Raw genomic sequence first — 19,174 nt, 5'->3', positions numbered from 1 at the left:
TGAGGCCAAAATGCACCAAATTGGGCAGCTCTTGATGCTCACTCTCTGCTCAGATTTTAATTCTTGCAAAAATAATGTTGTTGAGACTTTTATACAAAACCCCACCTTTGTGAAAGTGGAGCTGATATAGTTACAGTTGTGTCAGAGGTCCCATGATAGCACCTCATTTTGAAAAAAGGAGGAGGAAATGATGCAAAAGGAAGGTTTTCAATTTGTCCTTAATTTTCTCTCTGCTTATACTTGTTTTCTTTTTCCCCAAATTCTACCCCTCCTCCAAACTTCTCTCTTACTGCTGAGGGCATCTCTAGCCTTCCAGTCACCCACAGTTGCAACCTCGCTGCCATCCTTGACTCCTCATTCTCTCGCCCCACCTAGTAAATCAATTGCCAGGTCTTGTCAACTTTTTTCTCTCCAACATCTTTCACGTATATAATTTTCCCACTTATATATTCACCACCCTAATCTAGGCTCTCCCTTCCTCTCTCCTAGACCATTGCTATAGCTTTCTAATTGAGGTCCCTCCTTCAAGTCTCACCTCACTCTTATCCATCCTCCATAGAGCTGACAAAGTGGTTTTTCCTAAAATTAAGGTATGACTGTCACCCTTCTATGAGACGAATGTCAATGCTGTCCTATCACATCTAGGATCAGGCATAAAATCCTTTGTTTGACATTTAAAACTTTTTATGACCAAGTCCCTTCCAGTCTTTTCACATATTCCCCTCCTTGAACTCTGTACTCTGTGGTCCAGCTACACCGGCATACTTGCTATTCTTCACAGATAGCTAAGTGGTACAGTTGGATAGAGTGCTGGTATTGGACTCAGGAAGACAAGTTCAAATTTGGCCCAGAGAGGTTAAATGACTTTTCTGCAAAAGATGGACCCAGTTCTCCTGACTTCTAGTTCAGGACTCAGGGACTAGAACACTACTTGCCATTATTGTTGTTGTTGAGTCATGTCTGACTCTCTGTGATACCATTTAGGGTTTTCTTCAGAGAGATACTGGAATGATTTGCTTATTTCTTTCTCCAGCACATTTTACAGATAAGGAAACTGAGGCAAACAAGGTTAAGTTACTTGCCCAGGGTCACACAGAGAGTGTTTGAGGCCATATTTGAACTCAGAAAGATGAATCCTACTGATTCCAGGCCCGGTACTCTATCCACTGCACTACTTAGCTGTCCCTCAAACACTTAAATGCTTCTGTGATCTCATCTATTTGGATGTTCTTTCCAATGATGCTCATTGCAACCTATCCATTTATGCCCAAGCAGTATGACTCTCCTTTAAATCATTCCATGAGTTCGCCAGAGGGGATCCACTTTGCATCTTGGAGATTTTTCTTGGTTTCTCTTGAGACTACAAGGAGCATTTGGGTTGTCCATGTGCCATCTCTCCCACCACATGGACAATCCACCTTGTTTGCACATTTCCCCGATGACATCCTTTCCTCTACCTCTTCTTTGAAGTTCTTTATTGTATGATGCAGCCTACTCACATCTAACATGTATTTCTCCATTGCCTTCTAGAATACGCATTTTTAATTCTTTGAAGACTATGGTGTTCATGATTTGCAGGCATATATATCCATCAGGCAATAGGAGATGTTTAGGGACCTGTAAGCAGCTTTGTAATTTTCCAAAGGCAAACCAGTACACTTTTGCCCATTTGCAGCATACGTCTAATAAATATACATATATACATACATGTCAAAACATGCATGCACATATAAATATCCATTTAGCTATGTGCATGTGTAAATTTGTATGCATGTGCATAAATGTAGACATGCAGACACATAGATACCTGTGCATATACACATGTGGATCTGCATGTGTGTCTATATAAGTATATATTTATACATCTATGTTTATACATGTGCATATGCATATATGTATATACACATCGATGCATGAGCTCTATTGTGCACCACACTAATAATAAATCTTCATGGAGCATGCTATGCTCAATCAGACAATTACTTTTTCTTCAATTAAGCCTTAAGGGAAATACTAAAAGAAATCACAATAATTTTTTTTTAAAGCAGACCTGTCCAGAAGGCATATATGAATCTTTGAAATAACATAAAATTTTCCATCTCCAAAGCAACTTTTCTCTTTTATCTACATAATATTGGTATCAAGTTGGCATCAAACTATTAAGAATGCCATTCTACACTCACCCCCATCTCTCACCCTTTTAACTGTTCTAATATGAAAGGTGATAGATCAAGTCCTCTAAAGAATGCAGAATTTCCATTCTCTTTGTCTGCAACTAAAGAACATGAATTTTGAGGAAGCTTAACAATTACCTATGTCAAAACAAGGGGATATGCATCTGCTTATGGAGGGAAGGAAGCAAGCAACTGGCCTGAAATGTTAAACATTTACTTAAGGTTGTCAGATAAGGAACAGGAAGTTGGAGCTAGTCTGACTTCATCTGCTCAACTCTTAATTGTGGTTCAGAACCTTGTGAGTATGAGGATCCATGCATATTTTGCTTTCTCTTTGAAGGAATTATCATTTTAAAAGAGGTTATATGCAAGCATTTATTAAAAGACAATTCACCTTTTTGTAGCTTTTAAATATATTCCTATTGGTATATAGAAAGAAGCCTTTTTAAGAATCTGTGTCTTCAGTGAACTTTTTGTGTCAGATGGTGGGAAAAGTGCAGGGTTTGAAGTCAGAGTAATTGGGTTAAAATCCTAAACTCAGCCACTTACTACAAGTATGATCTTAGGCAAGTTGCTTAGCCTCACTGGGCTTTAGTTTCCTCACATGTAAAATGAGGGTGTTTTCTTTGATGACCTCTAAGTTTCCTTTTAGCTCTGAAGCTATAAACTTAATGACAATTAATGAGATGTGACTTCATGTTAAAATTAATGTATTAGCATTATCACAAAATATTAATAAATATCTTGTAAGAGAATTAATGATGTAATATCATAAAATATAACAATCCTATAAACATAACCCTAGAGAATTCTATGAAACAGGTCGAAACACTCCCAAGAGATACCTGTACTGCTGTTTCTCCAGGCTTGAAACTTCAGTCATTTTTTCTTTTTCTCTTTCCCTCATATACAATCAATGGTCAAGCCCTGTGGATTTTACTTCCTCAATATTTTTCACTTCTATTCCCTCCTTTCTACTCCCACTGTCACACTTTACTCCCGGTCCCTAGTATGTCCTACTTGCACTATTGTTTCCTAACTGGTCCTCTCTGCCTTGACACAAACTGTTTCAGTCATTCAAATGCTTGCCAGAGAGCTCTTCCTAATGCCACTTGCCAACCCAGAAAGTTCCAGTGGCTTCTGATTATAGTATATACGCTTGATCATAGCATTCAAAGCCTGCAGCCTGATGCCAATCTACTGTCCCATTTTCCTTTTACATTGTCTTTGTGCTTTGTTCATGTATTAGAAATTCCTGGAAGGATCTCCATCTCAACCAGATGAAATCTATATCTTTCTTAAATGAATCAACTCAGGTACTATTCCTTCTTCATGAAAATGTTCCTGACCCACCAGCTGAAAATTATGTCTTTCTCCATTAAATTTTTCATAGGCATGTTCACTAGAAATCTTTGCATTTTCCACATTCTGCCTGTATTATATTTGTGTTTAGACTATAAGGTCCTTGAAGATATTCTTTTTTTTGTGGGGCAATGAAAGTTAAGTGACTTGCCCAGAGTCACACAGCTAGTAAGTGTCAAGTGTCTGAGGCAGGATTTGAACTCAAGTCCTCCTGACTCCAGGGCTGGTCCTCTATCTACTGCACCACCTAGCTGCCCCTATAAGGTCCTTGAAGGAAGGAACTATGTCAGAGGATGCACAAAGCAGCCCTTCTTGGATCCAGATATATTCTGTGCAATGTCTGAGGATAATGAATCCTTGGCTACTTCCAGCAGACCATTTATGTGACTAAGGACTGAAGGACTCTTGCAGTTTGAGCTGATGAAGAAATCCCCTCTTTGGCCACTGTGCAGGAAGAACTGATGACTCAGCGATTTTTAAAGACAGTTTGACTACATCCCAGCCCTCCCTTCCTGGCAAGACAAGTAGTTCTTTATTTCATTGGCACGTGGCAGCTAGAGATTTAACAAAGAACATTTGCACCCAAGCCTCTAGCTACCTTTTCTGGTTTATATTCCTTTCCTGAGAAGGTGACCAAACACTGACCTTGTGTCCAGTCTTGGAAGGGACCTTTCCTTAATAAGATTTGATAAAAGAACTCTTTATATCTAAGTCATGTGTCCACTTGGAGCTTAACAGTGTATAGATCGAGATGTTAATTTGTACCTAATTTTCCCCCACCTGCTTTCTGGTTTTCCCAGAAATTTTTATTTTACAACTCAATAGCTGAGGTCTTTGGGTTTATCCACTATCATGCTATGTTCCGTGTTGTACATCTAATCTGTTCCACTAATTGACCTCTCTATTTTTTAATCTGTGCCAATTCAAAAAAAAAATTACTGCTTTGTAGTCTAGTTTGAGATGTAGTACTGCCAGGCCCTCTTTCTTATCTTGTTTCCCCTCCGCCCCCATTATTTCCCTTGTAAATGTAGGCCTTTTGTTCCTTTAGATGAATCTTGTCCTCTTTTTTACCCCCCTAGTTCTACAAAGTAATCTTGGTAGCTTGGTTGCTATAACACAGAATAAATCAATTAATTTAGGTATTATTGACATTTTATTATATTGGTTCAGCATATCCATGAGTAATTAATATTTCTCTAATTACACACAACTATGCTTTTATTCTGTAAAGAGTATTTTATAATTGTATCCATATAGTTCAGATAGGTTTCTTAGTAGGTAGATTCCTAACTATACATACAGTAGTTATTGTCAAAAGAATTTCTTTATGTCTTCCTGCTGGATTTTGGTAACATAAAAATACTGATGATTTATTTTGAATTCTGCAACCTTTATGACTATTGTTTCAATTAATTTTAGTTGCTTCTATAAGGTTCTCTAAGTACACTATCATATTTTAAAAAAGTGATCATTTAATTTTTCTTTGCATATGCTTATTCCCTCAAATTTTCCTTGGCTTATTGCTATAGTAACCATTTCTTGTACTGTATCATTTAATGTTGTTGATAATGGTCATTCTTGTTTTATTTCTGACCATATTGGAAAGACCTCTATATGTACATTCCTGGGTCTTGTTTTTAGATATTTGCTGCTTACCATATTAAGGAAAGTTTCATTCATTCCTATGTTCTTTAATTTTTTAAAAATAGAAATGGGTGTAATATTTTGTAAAAAGCTTTTTATGCAGCTATTAATAAAATCATATGATTTATTTCTTCTTATTTATGTAGTCTATTTATGTTTATAATTTTCTAATATTAAATCAGTTTAAAATTGCTATTATAAATCCAATCTGGTCACAGTGTGTAGTATTTTTGACCTATTGTGGCTTCTTTACTAATATTTTATTTAAACATTCTTTCATTGATATTCATATGAATATTTGCTTATAATTTTCTTTTTTTGCTGTGGTTCTCTGCAGTTTAGGTATCAATATCATATTTATATTATAGAAAAAATTTCATAGGATTTTTCTTTTCTTATTTTGCAAGCAGATTATTTAATACAGGAAATAATTATTCTTTGAATGTCTGGTAGCATTCACTTCTAGATCCATTTAGTCTTATCCTCTCCTCCACACCACTTGTTCAATTTCTTTTTTTTCTTTTTATTTAAATGTTTTTTCTTTGTTTCAATATAGCAATTTTAGATTTTTGTTATCATTTGCCATTTTACTTAAATTGTTGTTTTTATTGGCATATAATTGGACAAACATTTTCAATTTTTCTTAATCATGTGTTATCTCTCACTCCCATCATGTGAACAATCCACCTTATCTGTACATTTCCCTGATGACATCCTTTCCTCTACCTCTTCTTTGAAGTTCTTTATTAGGTGATGCTGCCTGCTTATATCTAACATGTATTTCTCCATTGCCCTCTGGAGTACACATTTTTAACTTTTTTAAAAATTGAATTAGACAACAGTTTGCTCATTTTATTTTTTAAAAAATAGCTCCTAATTTTATTTCAATGGGTCTTTTTCACTTGCAATTGTGTTAATCTTGCTTTGTTTAATTTACAAAATATCTATTTTGTGTATAATTTGGATTCCTTAATTTATTGGTTCTTTTAGGGTGTTTTTTTTTTGAGTTGCATGCTTAATTCTTTGATCTGTTCTCTATTTTGTTGATGAAAGTGTTTAGAGACATACATTTTCTCTTAAGTATTGCTTTGTCCATATTCCACAAACTTTGGATGTATATGTTGTTATAATCTTTAATGAAATTGTCTATTGTTCCTCTGATTTATTATTTAGGATTGTTATATATTCTCTAATTATAATCATTTTAGTGGCATTTATCAAGTATAATTTTTATTATGGTCAAGAAAGACGTTTAATATTTCTGGTTTTCTGAATTTGTGAGGTTTCATGCCTTAATACATGTTCAATTTTTGTAAATGTGCCACATAGTTTGAGAATTATGTATAATCCTTTTTATTCCCATTCGGTAATTACCAATGATCTATCATATCTAACTTTTCTAAAATTCTATTTAAGTTTTTAACATTTTTTTCAGCCAGATTTTTTTTTTGTCTGAAAGGGAGTTGACATCTACTTTTATGGTTTTACTTTTTCTCCATGAAACTCATTGATTTTTTTCCCTTTATGTATTTAGATATTATGGTATTAGATACATACACATTAAGTATTGTTAGTAATCCATTATATGTGGTACTATTAAGCATTCTTAATCAAGACTTTTAAATTAATTTTTGCCATCACCTTATTTGAGATTATGACTGCTACCCCCTTTATTATATGACTGCTACCTCCTTTATTAGGGGAAGTAGGAGCATCAGCTCTGGAGTCAGGAGGACCTGAGTTCAAATCCAGACCAAGACATTTACTAGCTGTGTCACCTTGGACAAATCACTTAAACCTGTTTGCCTCAGTTTCTTCATCTGTAAAATGAGCTGGAGAAGGAAATAGCAAATCATTCTAGTATCTCCCCCAAGAAAACCCCAAATGGGGCCACAGAGAATCAGACATGACTCAACAGCAACAATGTCCTTTATTAGTTCAGTTGAAGCAAAGATTTTGGTTTATCTCCTTGTTTAATCCTGTGTGAATTTATGTGTTTTAAGTGTTCTTCTTGTAATCAGCAAACTATTGGATTATGTTTTTTAAACTGTTTTAAAACCATCCTCTTCCACTTGGGGGGTAAGTTTATCTCATTCATATTTAGTTTTTATTGCTAATTGTGTATTTTCCTCCATCCTATTTTTGTATAAAATTTCCTCTGTGCCTATCCCTACTTCTCTCTTTACAAAGAAGAGGGTGGAAAGAAGGGAAGTGCTTGAAGCACCAGTCATGCAACCAAGCTTGATGCAATCTGTTTATATTCTCCTGCCCAAATCATGTGTCTTACCCTTTCTTCTTATTAAATCCCTCTTCAGAACCCACCTTCCAAAGTTTGGTTTGTTTTGCTCATGAAAAATTCCTCCAATTTACCTTCCCTATCTACACCAAACTCTTTGTGTGTTTAAGTGCTCTATCCTTCTTTGACTAGTTCAAATGAGATATTTTCCAAATTATCAAATGAGATAATCTCATTAGCAAATATAATGTTTGTCAGCACTTAAAACAGTTCCTGGCACATAGTTGGCACCATGTAAATGCTTATTCTCTTCCCCTCTACCCTTCCCCTAGTTCAGATTTAAGGGAGGTCCAAGTGATGTCTACTCCTCCCACCTTTTTCCTCTTTGCACCCTAATTATGTGAGATAGTAAGTCCCCCTTATTTCTCCCCATTTCTTCCCTAGTATATTCCTGTTTCCCTCACTTTTTTCCTCTTTAAGATCACTAAAAAATGGGGGGACAACTGGGTGGCACAGTGGATAAAACACCGGCCTTGGATTCAGAAGGACCTGAGTTCAAATCCGGCCTCAGACACTTGACACTTACTAGCCATGTGACTCTGGGCAAGTCACTTAACCCTCATTGCCCTGCAAAAAAAAAAATCACTAAAAAATAACAAAACCATTCCCAAGCCCTCCGTCTTACCCCCTGCCCTGACCTCTAATGGCATTAGGGTTTAGAAGTGACACTTGTTTCTAATCACATACTTCTCTTTACCTTTTAATGTTTCTCTTGCCTCCTGTGTTTATGTCTCTGCTTGGTTTTGGTCTTTTCATCAGGAATGCTAAGAAGTCCTATATTTCATTAAAGATCCAGTTTGCTTCCGTAAGCCCAGTTTTGCTCGGTAAATTATTCTTGGTTGAAAGCTCATATAATTTACCTTTTAGGAAAAATTCTCAGTTCCTTTATAGTAGTAGATGCCAAATTTTGTGTTATCCTGATTGTGGTTCCTTAGTATTTGAGCTTTTTTTTCCCCCTTTAAAAAAAATAACTGCTAGCAGTATTTTTTCTTTGACTGGAAACTGAATTTGAGCTAGGATATTCTTGGGAGTTTTCATTTTGGAATTTCAGATTACAGGTGAATTTTATTTTCACTTCGCCCTCTGATTCTAGTAGATCTGGGCAGTTTTCATTTGTTTTCTTGAAATATAAGTAGGGTTTGGTTTGTTTGTTTTTTTATTGTGGTTTTCAGGTAGTCCAATGGTTCTTATGTGTCCTTGAACTGTTTTCAAGGTCATTTTTATATGACATATTTTCTTCTATTTCTTTAGACTTTAACTATATGTTAGTATTTCTTATTGTCTCATAGAGTCAATAACTTCTGTCCTAGTCTAATTTTCAGCCAGTCTGTTATGGTGAGGTTCTGCAACTCTCATACTAAGCTGTAAATTCTTCTCTTTCTTCCAGAACTCACATTTCATTTGTAATTTTCAAAACTTAAAAAACAAAAACAAAAACTTAAGTTCTTCTAGGAATTCTAGTTGGCCTTGTATCCAAGCTGTGCCTTTCTTTGAGGCTTTGCTTGTAGATGTTAAGAAAGGGAAGGAGGGAGAGGGGAAAGAAAGGAGAGGAAAGAGGGAATAAAAAGGAGTTTGTTTTAATGGGGGAAGACCAAACACAAAACGGAGCTGGAAAAACAGGGGGTGGGAAGATAGAGGGGCTGGATGAGTCAGCAGCAGAGGCATTGTTTTGAGTCCTGGAAGTCAAGAACAGGGGTGGGAGGGTAATGTTTTTAGAATAATTTTCTTCCTCTGGGTTTATATTTTGGGCATCCTTGGCACCATAATAATGATTCATTAATACCTTTGTTTGCTTGTGCTCCCATATCTGAATTGAGACTTTGTGTTAGGGCCAGGCTCCACACACTTTGGGAGGAAATGTTAAAGGCATATGTGGTCCTGATCCATACTCTCTGGCATCCTATTGTTGCTTTCTCTAAGCACTGAAATGCTATGTTCTTCTAAGGAGAGGGTTAAGCCAGCAAGCTACAAACTTCAATGTTCCTTAAGTGCTCTGGTGCAGGGTGAAGTCTGAGCTCTGCAGCTGGCTAGAAAACTTTATATACAGACTCAGAGTAACAGAACTATAGATTTGTTCCTAGTCTGAGATCCCTTCCCTGGTTACTAAGCTGTAGACTCTAGCATGGATGTATCTGCTTACTCTAAGATGCTGCTCTGGGGTTAGAGGTGCACAGCTACAGGCTTACTCTTGTTCACAACGGAACTGTGACTACCTCATCCTAGTACATAGCTGCAGGCTTCTTTCTCCACGATGGAAACATAAACACTTCTTACCTTGATATATAGCTGCAGGTCTGGCCTAGTCTCTGAACTACAAGGCTCTGCATGAACTTTACCCTTATTCCAATGTCCACAGGTCTCTGGCAACATTCTTATACTGATCTGGGCTGGAAAAAAAATTCACTGTTTTCTGTTAGATTTCCCAGTTAACTACTGGGTCTGTTGCTCTATCTCAATCTTTGTTGTAGTAGTTGTGGGAGACCTAGGTTGTACTGTTCCTTCTCTTCTGCCATCTTTGATGGTCTCCCCTCCATGTTGTTCTTCACACATGATGCTAAATCTCCTTTCTCTGTACCTTTGTACAAACTGTCCCTAGAGTCTGGAATTCATTCTCTCCTAACCTCAACCTTCTTAGAATTCCCAATTTTCTTTGTTCACATGCTGTCTCCTTGGGCAGAGTTTAAGGACTGTTGCATTTTTGTTTTCAAATACTGACTATCTAGCACAGTGCCTGGCCCATAGAAGGTACTTAATGTGTTTTTTTGATTGAAAATAGAGACCTCTCCCATGAATTAGTCCAACCATTAAGGAAAGCTACTTGGAATTATGCCCCCCAAAAGTGACAAAACGTCCATACCCTTTGATCAAGATTCCACTGTATATATCACAAGGGGGCCAGTGACAAAATGAAAGGCCATATATGTGTCAAAATACTTCTTGCAATAACAAAGAACTAGAAACAAAGTGTTCATCAACTGAAAAAAAGTTAAACAAATTGATGGTACATGATATATCAGTATGTGGTAAAAATTAGCAAATATGATGAATACAAAGAAGCATGGGAAAACTTATATGCACTGATGCAAAGGAAGGTTAATAGAAGCAGAAAAACAATATACACAGCAACTACAATATAAACGGAAAGAACAATTAAAGTAAAGGCTGTGAAATTGCAATGATCAAACTTGGCCTCAAAGAAGAGATTGATGAAGATCTATGCTATGAGAAGGAACCTACCTCCTCCTTTCTTCTTTGTAGAGGCAGGTACTATGTGGATGTGAAGGTCAATGCAATATCACACTTTTTTGTGATGTATTGGCTAGTTTTGCTGAACTCTTTTGTTTGTTCTTTTTTTAATTCTTTATTTTAAAAATCATTCCTTGGAAGGGGCATGCAAATATGGTTGATGTAAATAATAACATATTAAAGAAAATAAAGCTTTCTTGGTCAATTTAAAATGATTTCATTTACATACAACTTTTAAGGAATGTACCTTTTGTCTAACATGTGGGATACCTTTATTTTCATTATAAAAGTATTCCTAGAAACAGAGAATCTGAGCCAGCAGGGGCCTTAGAGGTTAAAGACCAATCTTTTATCCACTGCAGGAATCCCCTGTAAAACAAACTTGATGAATAGCTAGCCCCTAGTCTTTACTTAAACACTTTCAGTGACTGAGTGACCCTATTGGACACTGCATTGCACTGCAGGTCAGCTTTAATTATAAAACAGTCCTTCTGTGATAATGAGCTGAAATTGGCCTTTTAAAAAAACTCTTATCAAGCTGTTTTAGCTCAATATTCAGTAATTTAACAAAGCATTTCTACTCCTTTTTAGATACCAGTCTTTCAAATATCTGAAGAAATTGTTATGCTTAATTGCTTGTGTTACAAGGGAAATGTGCCTATGTGCACGTGTGTACATACTTGTGGATGATAGTGGCAAAAGAGGGAAAAAGTAGAAAAGATTGATGTAAAAAACAAATGACATAATAAAATTTATTTTTAACAAATAAGTTGGGTGGGAAGGAGACAATATCAGATATTTAAAGACAGGCCTTTAATCCTTTTCCAGCTTAACCATCCAATTTCTTCTTTACTGCAGTTCCTTTATGACAGCAAGGTCGTGCAATGGATAGAGACCTGGGCCTGGAGTTAGAAAAACCTGAGTTCAAATCCAGCTTCAAATACTTCCTACTTGTGTAACTCTGAGTAAGTCACTTAACCTCTGTTTGTCTCAGTTTCCTTAGCTATAAAATAGTACCTACCTCCAAGGGTTGTTGTTAGGATAAAATGACACAATATTAGTAAAGCACTTAGTATAGTGTCTGGTATGTAGTGTTTCATAAATGCCCATTTTCTTTCTTCCTTCATAAGTAATCAATTAATTTTGCATTTAAAGTATGAGTTAATTTATCAAAAATTTATTCACGTATTTTTTCAGAAGATAACGTTCCTATGAACCATTTTTTATTCAGCTGATTAACATAATCATATGGCCCTTTAATTGGGTAAATTATTAGACACCATTATTTACTTACCTGAAATTGGCATTAAATCACAAAGGTAAAAATCTGAAAACCATGATCCAATGAGCTTGGCTACATATCACAATATAACAGATTCATTTCATCAGATGAATAAAAATCTGAGATAAATATAACACTATACATCACAAAGAACTTTTCTTTTTGTACCTATCACTCCTCTGTAAGCCTTGTGGCAGACTATATATCTGTCATCAGAAGAAAAGCACAGCTAATTTAATTAGAAACTGAGGGGTACTTATCAATTGGGGAATGATCAAATAAGTTATGTTATAGGAATGTGATAGCATATTATTGTGCTGTAAGAAATAATGAAAGGGAAGGTTTCAGAGAAACCTGGCAACATTAGTATGAACTGGAACAAAGTGAAGTGAGCAGAACCAGAATAATTTATATAATTACAATAATATTGTAAAGACAACTCTGATCAACACAATAATGAACCAGAATTCCAGAGGACTCATGGTGCAATGTGTTATCCACCTCTGGATAGAGAGGTGATGAACTCATAGTGTAGAGTGAGGAATATTATGTGTGTGAATATATATACCCCTGCATTTTTGGAGGTGGTCAATGCAGGATTTTGTTTTGCTTGACTATGTGTGTATATGTGTGTGTGTGTGTGTGTATACACATATACGTATATGTACGTGCATATATATATGCATATGTGCAATTTGGGACATGATCAATACATAAATTTTGCTTGACTATACATGTTATGGGTTTTGTTTTTCTTATTTTCTCAATGGGGGGAGAAAAGGGGAGAGAGAATGCATGAAAATAAGTTAAAATTGAATTTAATCATAAAAAATAAGTATAGCTAAGTTTTGGAGAGGTTCATAACCAGGTTGGCCAAAAGTTGATAAAATCTTGTTCATAGCAACTCTCAAAGACATCGTCCTAGAGGGATTGCCATCTGTGTTGGTGGAGGGGATACCTACAATGATAAATTCACAGATCTAAAGTAACCAGTGACTCATCAATCAGTGAAGCATTTGGGCTGTGAACATCTCCCCCATGCCCCAGTTAACATGTATATCTTATCTAGAAAATGTCACATGTAATGGTTTACAGAAATTTTGTAAAGATTTTGTTTCATACCACCCTGTAATTCTACACTGGAAACCTACTGAATTTAATGTACCTCCTTCCTCCCTGCCCCCATCTCCAATGCTTCAGTCAATACAACTTTCAATGATCTTTTAGGGGAGATCACCTATCAATTGCCAGGCAGTATGAAGAACTTTTGATGCTTTTTCTAGTCTGGTGAAATCTAATTGCTAACTGTTTACACAAATACTACACAGAGCTAACTAAACACAAGTAAAATCTGGCATTTTCCCAATGACTAGCCCAAACAGCCTCTTATCCAAAGCATTAAGGAAAGTAAACTTTAAAATGATGTGAGAGAAAGGACTATTTCATGACAGATGGCAAAGAGTGTTCTTCAATGCCAATTTAATCACTTTCCCTCAATTTTCAAATCCTTAAGCTGTAGCTTGAAGTGTTTGTGCAAGTGATGCTATATCTACTGAGATGTAATAGGGTAGAGAGGATGACTAATGTGTGCTATGACTTCACCAACTTTAAAGAGTCATTTTAGGCCAATTCTACAACACAGTTCCAAGTTAAGATACTTTATTCTTATTTGCACAAATACACTACATTTGATTAACTGAAAACAAGATCATTTTTTGCTCCTGAGACCTCAATAAAAATGCCCTGCAAAACTGAAATAAATGTTTAGGTAGTGCAAAAAATATAGAATTACAAAACCCTCCAATGTCAGAGCTAGAAGGGACAGGATATCCCTTATTTTGTAGATAGCTGAAGTCCAAAGATGCTCAGTAATTAAAGTAACAGCTTAAGGTGGCAGTGAGGACTAAATCCCAATCTCCTACCTGTTCTTTTTCTACCACATACTGACTTCATCTTATAATTTGAGGTAAGTTATGATAATAATTTTTTTTTCTTTATAGTTTTTACAACAGACCTTTGACTTAATTGGTGTAAAGAACATCTCTGGTAAGACCTTCTCTACCCATGCAGTTCAACAATTATTCTGCAATTTCCTATCTTAGGAAGTTACCTACGGCATTGAGAAGTATAAGTCACCAGCCCAAGTCAACTAGGGCAGCTAGGTGGCACAGTAGATAGAGCACTGGGCTTGGAGTCAGGGAGACTCATATAAGTTTAAATCTGGACTCAGGCACTTTCTAGCTGGGTGACCTTGGCAAGTCACTTAATACTGTTTGCCTCAGCTTCCTCATCTGTAAAATGAGCTGGAGAGGGAAATGGCAAACCACTCCAGTTATCTTTGCCAAAAAAAAACCCAAATGGGGTAACGGAGAGTCAGGTATGACTGAAAAACAACTGAAGAACAACCAAGTCACATGAATATTGAATCTAGGTCTTCCTTCTAGAGGCCAGCTATCCATGAAAATATTCTGCCTCCATAGATACTACAACTTGAAAAACCCTCTGCTTAGTAATGATATGTGATCTCTGGCCCAAATATTGTCCAAATTGTGGCTATAACCACAGAATCAGAATTTCAGTTAGAAGTCAACCCAAACCTGAAAAAATAATACATTCAACAACCCTAAAAAGTGTTTTTCCAAACTTTGCTTAAGAAGCTCTGGTGAGGGAGAACCTACCTCCCCTGAAGCAGTCAGTCCATTCCCCTCTAGGTTATTTCTATTAGTAAAATTTTCCTTACATCAAGATTTAATCTGTACCATGGCACCTTCCACTGGTCACTCCCAATTTTGCTCTTGGGCCAACTGAAACAAGTGTAACATGACAGCATTTCAAGTGCTTGAAGACAGTTCCCAAGTCTCTTCCCTAAGGTTTCCTTTCTTCAGGTTAAACATTCCTAATTCTTTAAATCAATGTTGAGGCAGCCTTTTGCCTGGTCAAATTTGAAATAATAGATTGGAAACTTTAAGCTACAGGAAGATGTACCTAGAAGCAAATTATTCACAAATAAATGATTTTCTGGTGCTAATGAGCCAAAGTAGAAAGAACAAAAGTAGCATGAACCTTGGGAAAGCATGCAAGCTTTGGGAAAACAAACAAACAAACAATAACTGAATACTTTTAGTAAAGTATTCTAGCTATCATGGTTGCTATGAGAGTTGGCAATGATGGTTGGCCCTAGCTATGTAAGCCATTACCTACATACAGTTTCCCAAACTCTTAAATTTCAGAAAGCAATGCCTTCAATCAGGCAAGACCTAAAATTTCAGTGGAGGATTTTGCATAATATTTTCAGATGGTAACGGTTACTCTTTCCCCATTTAGAGAACTCTCAGACTCTTTTTTGGTGTTACATGGTATATGGGATAGATTGCTTTCTATAAAGTCAAGAGGCCTGATGGAATAGTCAGGCTCTACCACTTCCTGTGTGGCTTTGCGAAAGATTCTTCTTTCTAAAACTCAGTTTCCTTCTCTGTATGTCTCCCAGAGCCCTCTCTGTCCTCTGTCCTTCTCCTTAAGTACTCCGAGCTCACACAGACCAAGTCCAATTCTGGGATACCTTGATTCAGACAGAGTCAAAGACTTAGAGCTGGAAGGGACTTTACAAACCATCATGTCCAACAACCATTTTACAGAGGAGGAAACCAAGGCTCAGACAGGTCAAGTTATGCCCAGGATAGACAACTCTTTTGTCTCCAAAGCAGGATTTGCACCCTGATTTCCCTGACTGCAAGTCTAATGCTCTACCTACTACTTTGTTGCCTTTTTCTTCTTGGCTGGATGCCACAACCCTAGAATTTTACTCCAGGCAAATCTCCTAATCAAAGCTCCAGTACAGTTCTTTTCCCTTCTAAGTAGATCTCCACTTCCTGCACAGAAACTCAATGTACAATACATGTACCAGGCATGGAATAACCTTTATTTCATGAGCTTCAGAATATACACAAGACAAAAAGGAATCCCAGGAGCATGCACACACCACACGCGCGCATGCGCACACACACACACACACACACACACACACACAAATAAACAAATATAAAGCACTCAAATCACCTGTTGAACTTCCCCTTGAAGATAAAGCTCCTTGAGAAGCTGCTAAACAAACACTACTCATTCAAAGAAGAGAATGCTGGTGTGCTGGGTTGTTCAGGTTCATCCAGCTTTCCCATCCTCCCACGCTGAGCTCCAGTCTTCCCATTGCAGGCGGCTATTTTGACATTCCTCTTTCTCCTCCAAAGAGCACTTTGAGGAGAATTTTCCACTAGCTTATCCAGTGCTCAAACACTCAAACTCAGGACCTCTTAAATGCGAGCTTGCTTGCAAGATAACCCCCCAAAGCGGAGAAAGTCCACTCTCAGGATCTCTCCTCTCAGCCTATGTAGGGGCACACATGTGCTTGCTAGGACTGAATACGCTATGCGCTTGGGTATGGAAACTCCATTCTCAGGAATCCTAGTATATGACCTCTGCTCAAAGGAAACAGAAAAGCAGACAGGAACTGGAAGTCTGGGAACAACCCTTTCAGGCTTATCATGTGCTTTTCCTACAAATCATCATTACTGCTGGGGTGGAGAGAAGGGAGAGACAGTTCCCAAGTCCCTCCCCTAAGGTTTCCTTTCTTCAGGTTAAACATTCCTAATTCTTTAAATCAATGTTGAGGCAGCCTTTTGCCTGGTCAAATTTGAAATAATAGATTGGAAACTTTAAGTTACAGGAAGATGTACCTAGAAGCAAATTATTCACAAATAAATGATTTTCTGGTGCTAATGAGCCAAAGTAGAAAGAACAAAAGTAGCATGAACCTTGGGAAAGCATGCAAGCTTTGGGAAAACAAACATATAAAATAGGAATAAATAGTTGCATGATCTACTTCAGAGTTCAGTTACAGGACAAATGCTTTGTTCTCATCATTCTAATGCTCATTCTACTTATTTCATGACACTTTTTTGACAGGTTTACCAAAAAACACACAAACACATTATATGGAAATAATGCGGCAAAGAGACAGCTTGTAGTCAAGTGACGCTCACTTTGGCTGGGTAGGGGCGGGAAGATCACTTCAGGATGTTTTCTCAAATCATACAAATTGATTAAAGAATCACATTACATGAGGATGCCTTGTATACCTCCAATCTATTCCCCCCACCCCCCAAAGAAGGAAGAGACAAAAATGTTAATCACATTTTCCTTTTAATAATGGTTTGTAGTCAAAAGTGTAGCTTTGAAAACCTCTAGCTTGTTTGTGAAAACCTGAATAAGCTGGGCAGCAGGGGAGTGCATCCTCACTTGGAACAACATTCTGTAAAACTGTGCACTGGACTATGTTTTTGAAGTTGCCATCACCAACACTGTAAATCAAATGTACCACTTTAAAAAGTCAGCTTTTGAAATTAGGTGAATGGTATATTATAGTACCCTACTTTGATTCAAGGAGGAAGGACACACTTAATATAGTAAACAAAACACAAAAAAGTAAACAAATCTGAAGAAATCACTAAGAATATATAATCCAGATTATCATTAATATTTAAAACTATTAAAAATAAGTTTGCCACCTTACAACATTTCTTTCTTTCCTACTCAGATACTTCTCCCCTGTACTACTCTCTCTCTCTTTAAAAGAAAAAAAGTTGCCCAATCTCCAAAGTTGCTGATCTTTGCACACAGCTTTCCATGGTGCTGCACCTCTATTTTCATAATGAATATTCAGTTCATCCTGTTTTCTTGGCAGAAGGTAAAGCAGACTTTTCCTTTTCATTGTCAGAGAGATGGACCAATAAAAGTACAACTGATAGAAGGGTTTAATTCTTCCCCAGGAAGAAAATACACTTGTCCTACATTTGTAAAATCTTCCAAAGGTACCCCCTTACCACCATTATCCCACCCCATTCTTCTGAGTGTCTTGCCTGAAAGCAAGATGGCAATCTTATTTGAGAAGGAAAGTCAAATTTCTTAAAAATAACTTAAAAAAAAATCATTTTATATAAAGCAGCAAAAACATACTTTCCTCTCTGCAGAAAGAAAAATGTTAACAAGGAAACACACCAATGTAAATGTTCATAAATTTTTGCTAAATTTAATTTCACAATAAAGTCAAGATTTATTTCATGACTATTGCTTAACCTCATTGGTACTGTCAGGAGAAGATTCTTTGGCATCTTCAGTCTCTCTTGTATTTTCTTCTTGATTTAGATTTTCAATCTCAGATTTGGTCCCATTAGGTATAGAGTTTTCACTATTTACAAATCCATTTTCTGTGACTTCTCTATCAGTGATAGCTTCTTCAATCTTTAAGTCCTCCTGCACCTCAGCCTCATCCTCCAGGTTTCTGAGGACAATCGGGAGTCTAGAGTCTGCCACGGTGTTCTCTAACAAGGCAATATTGCTCTCTTCATATTTGGGAAGTGGGGTGCCCTCCTCCATTTGTTTGCAATAGTACTCTTGGTTGGCAGCTGCACTCTTTACGGCTTTTTCCAAAATCTCTTTTTCTCCTAAGCGCAGTTTGATGGCCATTGTTGCATGAAAGGTAAGGTCATGGGTCGCCAAGAAGGATTTATCTTCCTGGAGGGGAAACAGGAGGAGGAAAGAATAGTCAGTTTCATTAAAAGTAGTCTAAATGAAATGGTGCACCAGGACATCCAACAGAGAACTTCAAAACAATTACACAGCAAAAAGGGTGTGGTGGTATAAGGTTGCATGTGCAGAAAGAGCATAACAACTAACATTTATATAGTACTTTACATAGAGATCTTATTTGATGGTCACAATAACCCTGTGACAAAGCTATAGGAGTTGCTGAGATTCAAAGCAGTTAAGGGACTTGCCCAAGGCCACATGCTCATTAACTTAAGTGGTTGAGCTGGGAAATGAATCCAGGTCTCTGACTCCACATCTAGTATTCTTGCCACTGCCTCTCAAACTTTAAGTTAGTGACTTAGAAGCAAACAATTCAAACATAAATAAGAACTTCTAGCCAGAGTGACATTTTGTTAACAAATGAGAGGATTACAAAAATAATTTCTACCTTTGTCTTTTAGTCAACAATGTCAATACAATTTTTGCATCAAAACCTTAAATAGAAATAAAACTGACAGCACTGAATAATGATTCAGGTCAAGAGCTGTAGCGATTTGCATTAGTATAATGATGACATAAGAAATGGTCCTG

General features: G+C 36.7%; 1 protein-coding gene across 2 annotated transcripts in view; it reads right to left on the bottom strand.

The window, feature by feature from the left end:
* Positions 1–17,180: 17,180 nt before the first annotated feature.
* Positions 17,181–19,174, bottom strand: part of SETD3 (SET domain containing 3, actin histidine methyltransferase) — a 123,894-nt gene continuing 121,900 nt past the window's right edge. For both annotated transcript variants that reach the window (XM_043986337.1, XM_043986336.1), the window contains exon 13: positions 17,181–18,568. In XM_043986337.1, coding sequence (XP_043842272.1) covers positions 18,119–18,568 — 450 coding nt within the window. In that variant the 3' untranslated portion in view covers positions 17,181–18,118. The remainder of the gene's footprint in view (positions 18,569–19,174) is intronic.

Source organism: Dromiciops gliroides, chromosome 2, assembly GCF_019393635.1.
Source record: "Dromiciops gliroides isolate mDroGli1 chromosome 2, mDroGli1.pri, whole genome shotgun sequence".
Classification (NCBI taxonomy): domain Eukaryota; kingdom Metazoa; phylum Chordata; class Mammalia; order Microbiotheria; family Microbiotheriidae; genus Dromiciops; species Dromiciops gliroides.
The sequence above is the reverse complement of the archived record's forward strand: the minus strand, read 5'-3'. Positions and strand labels throughout refer to the sequence as shown.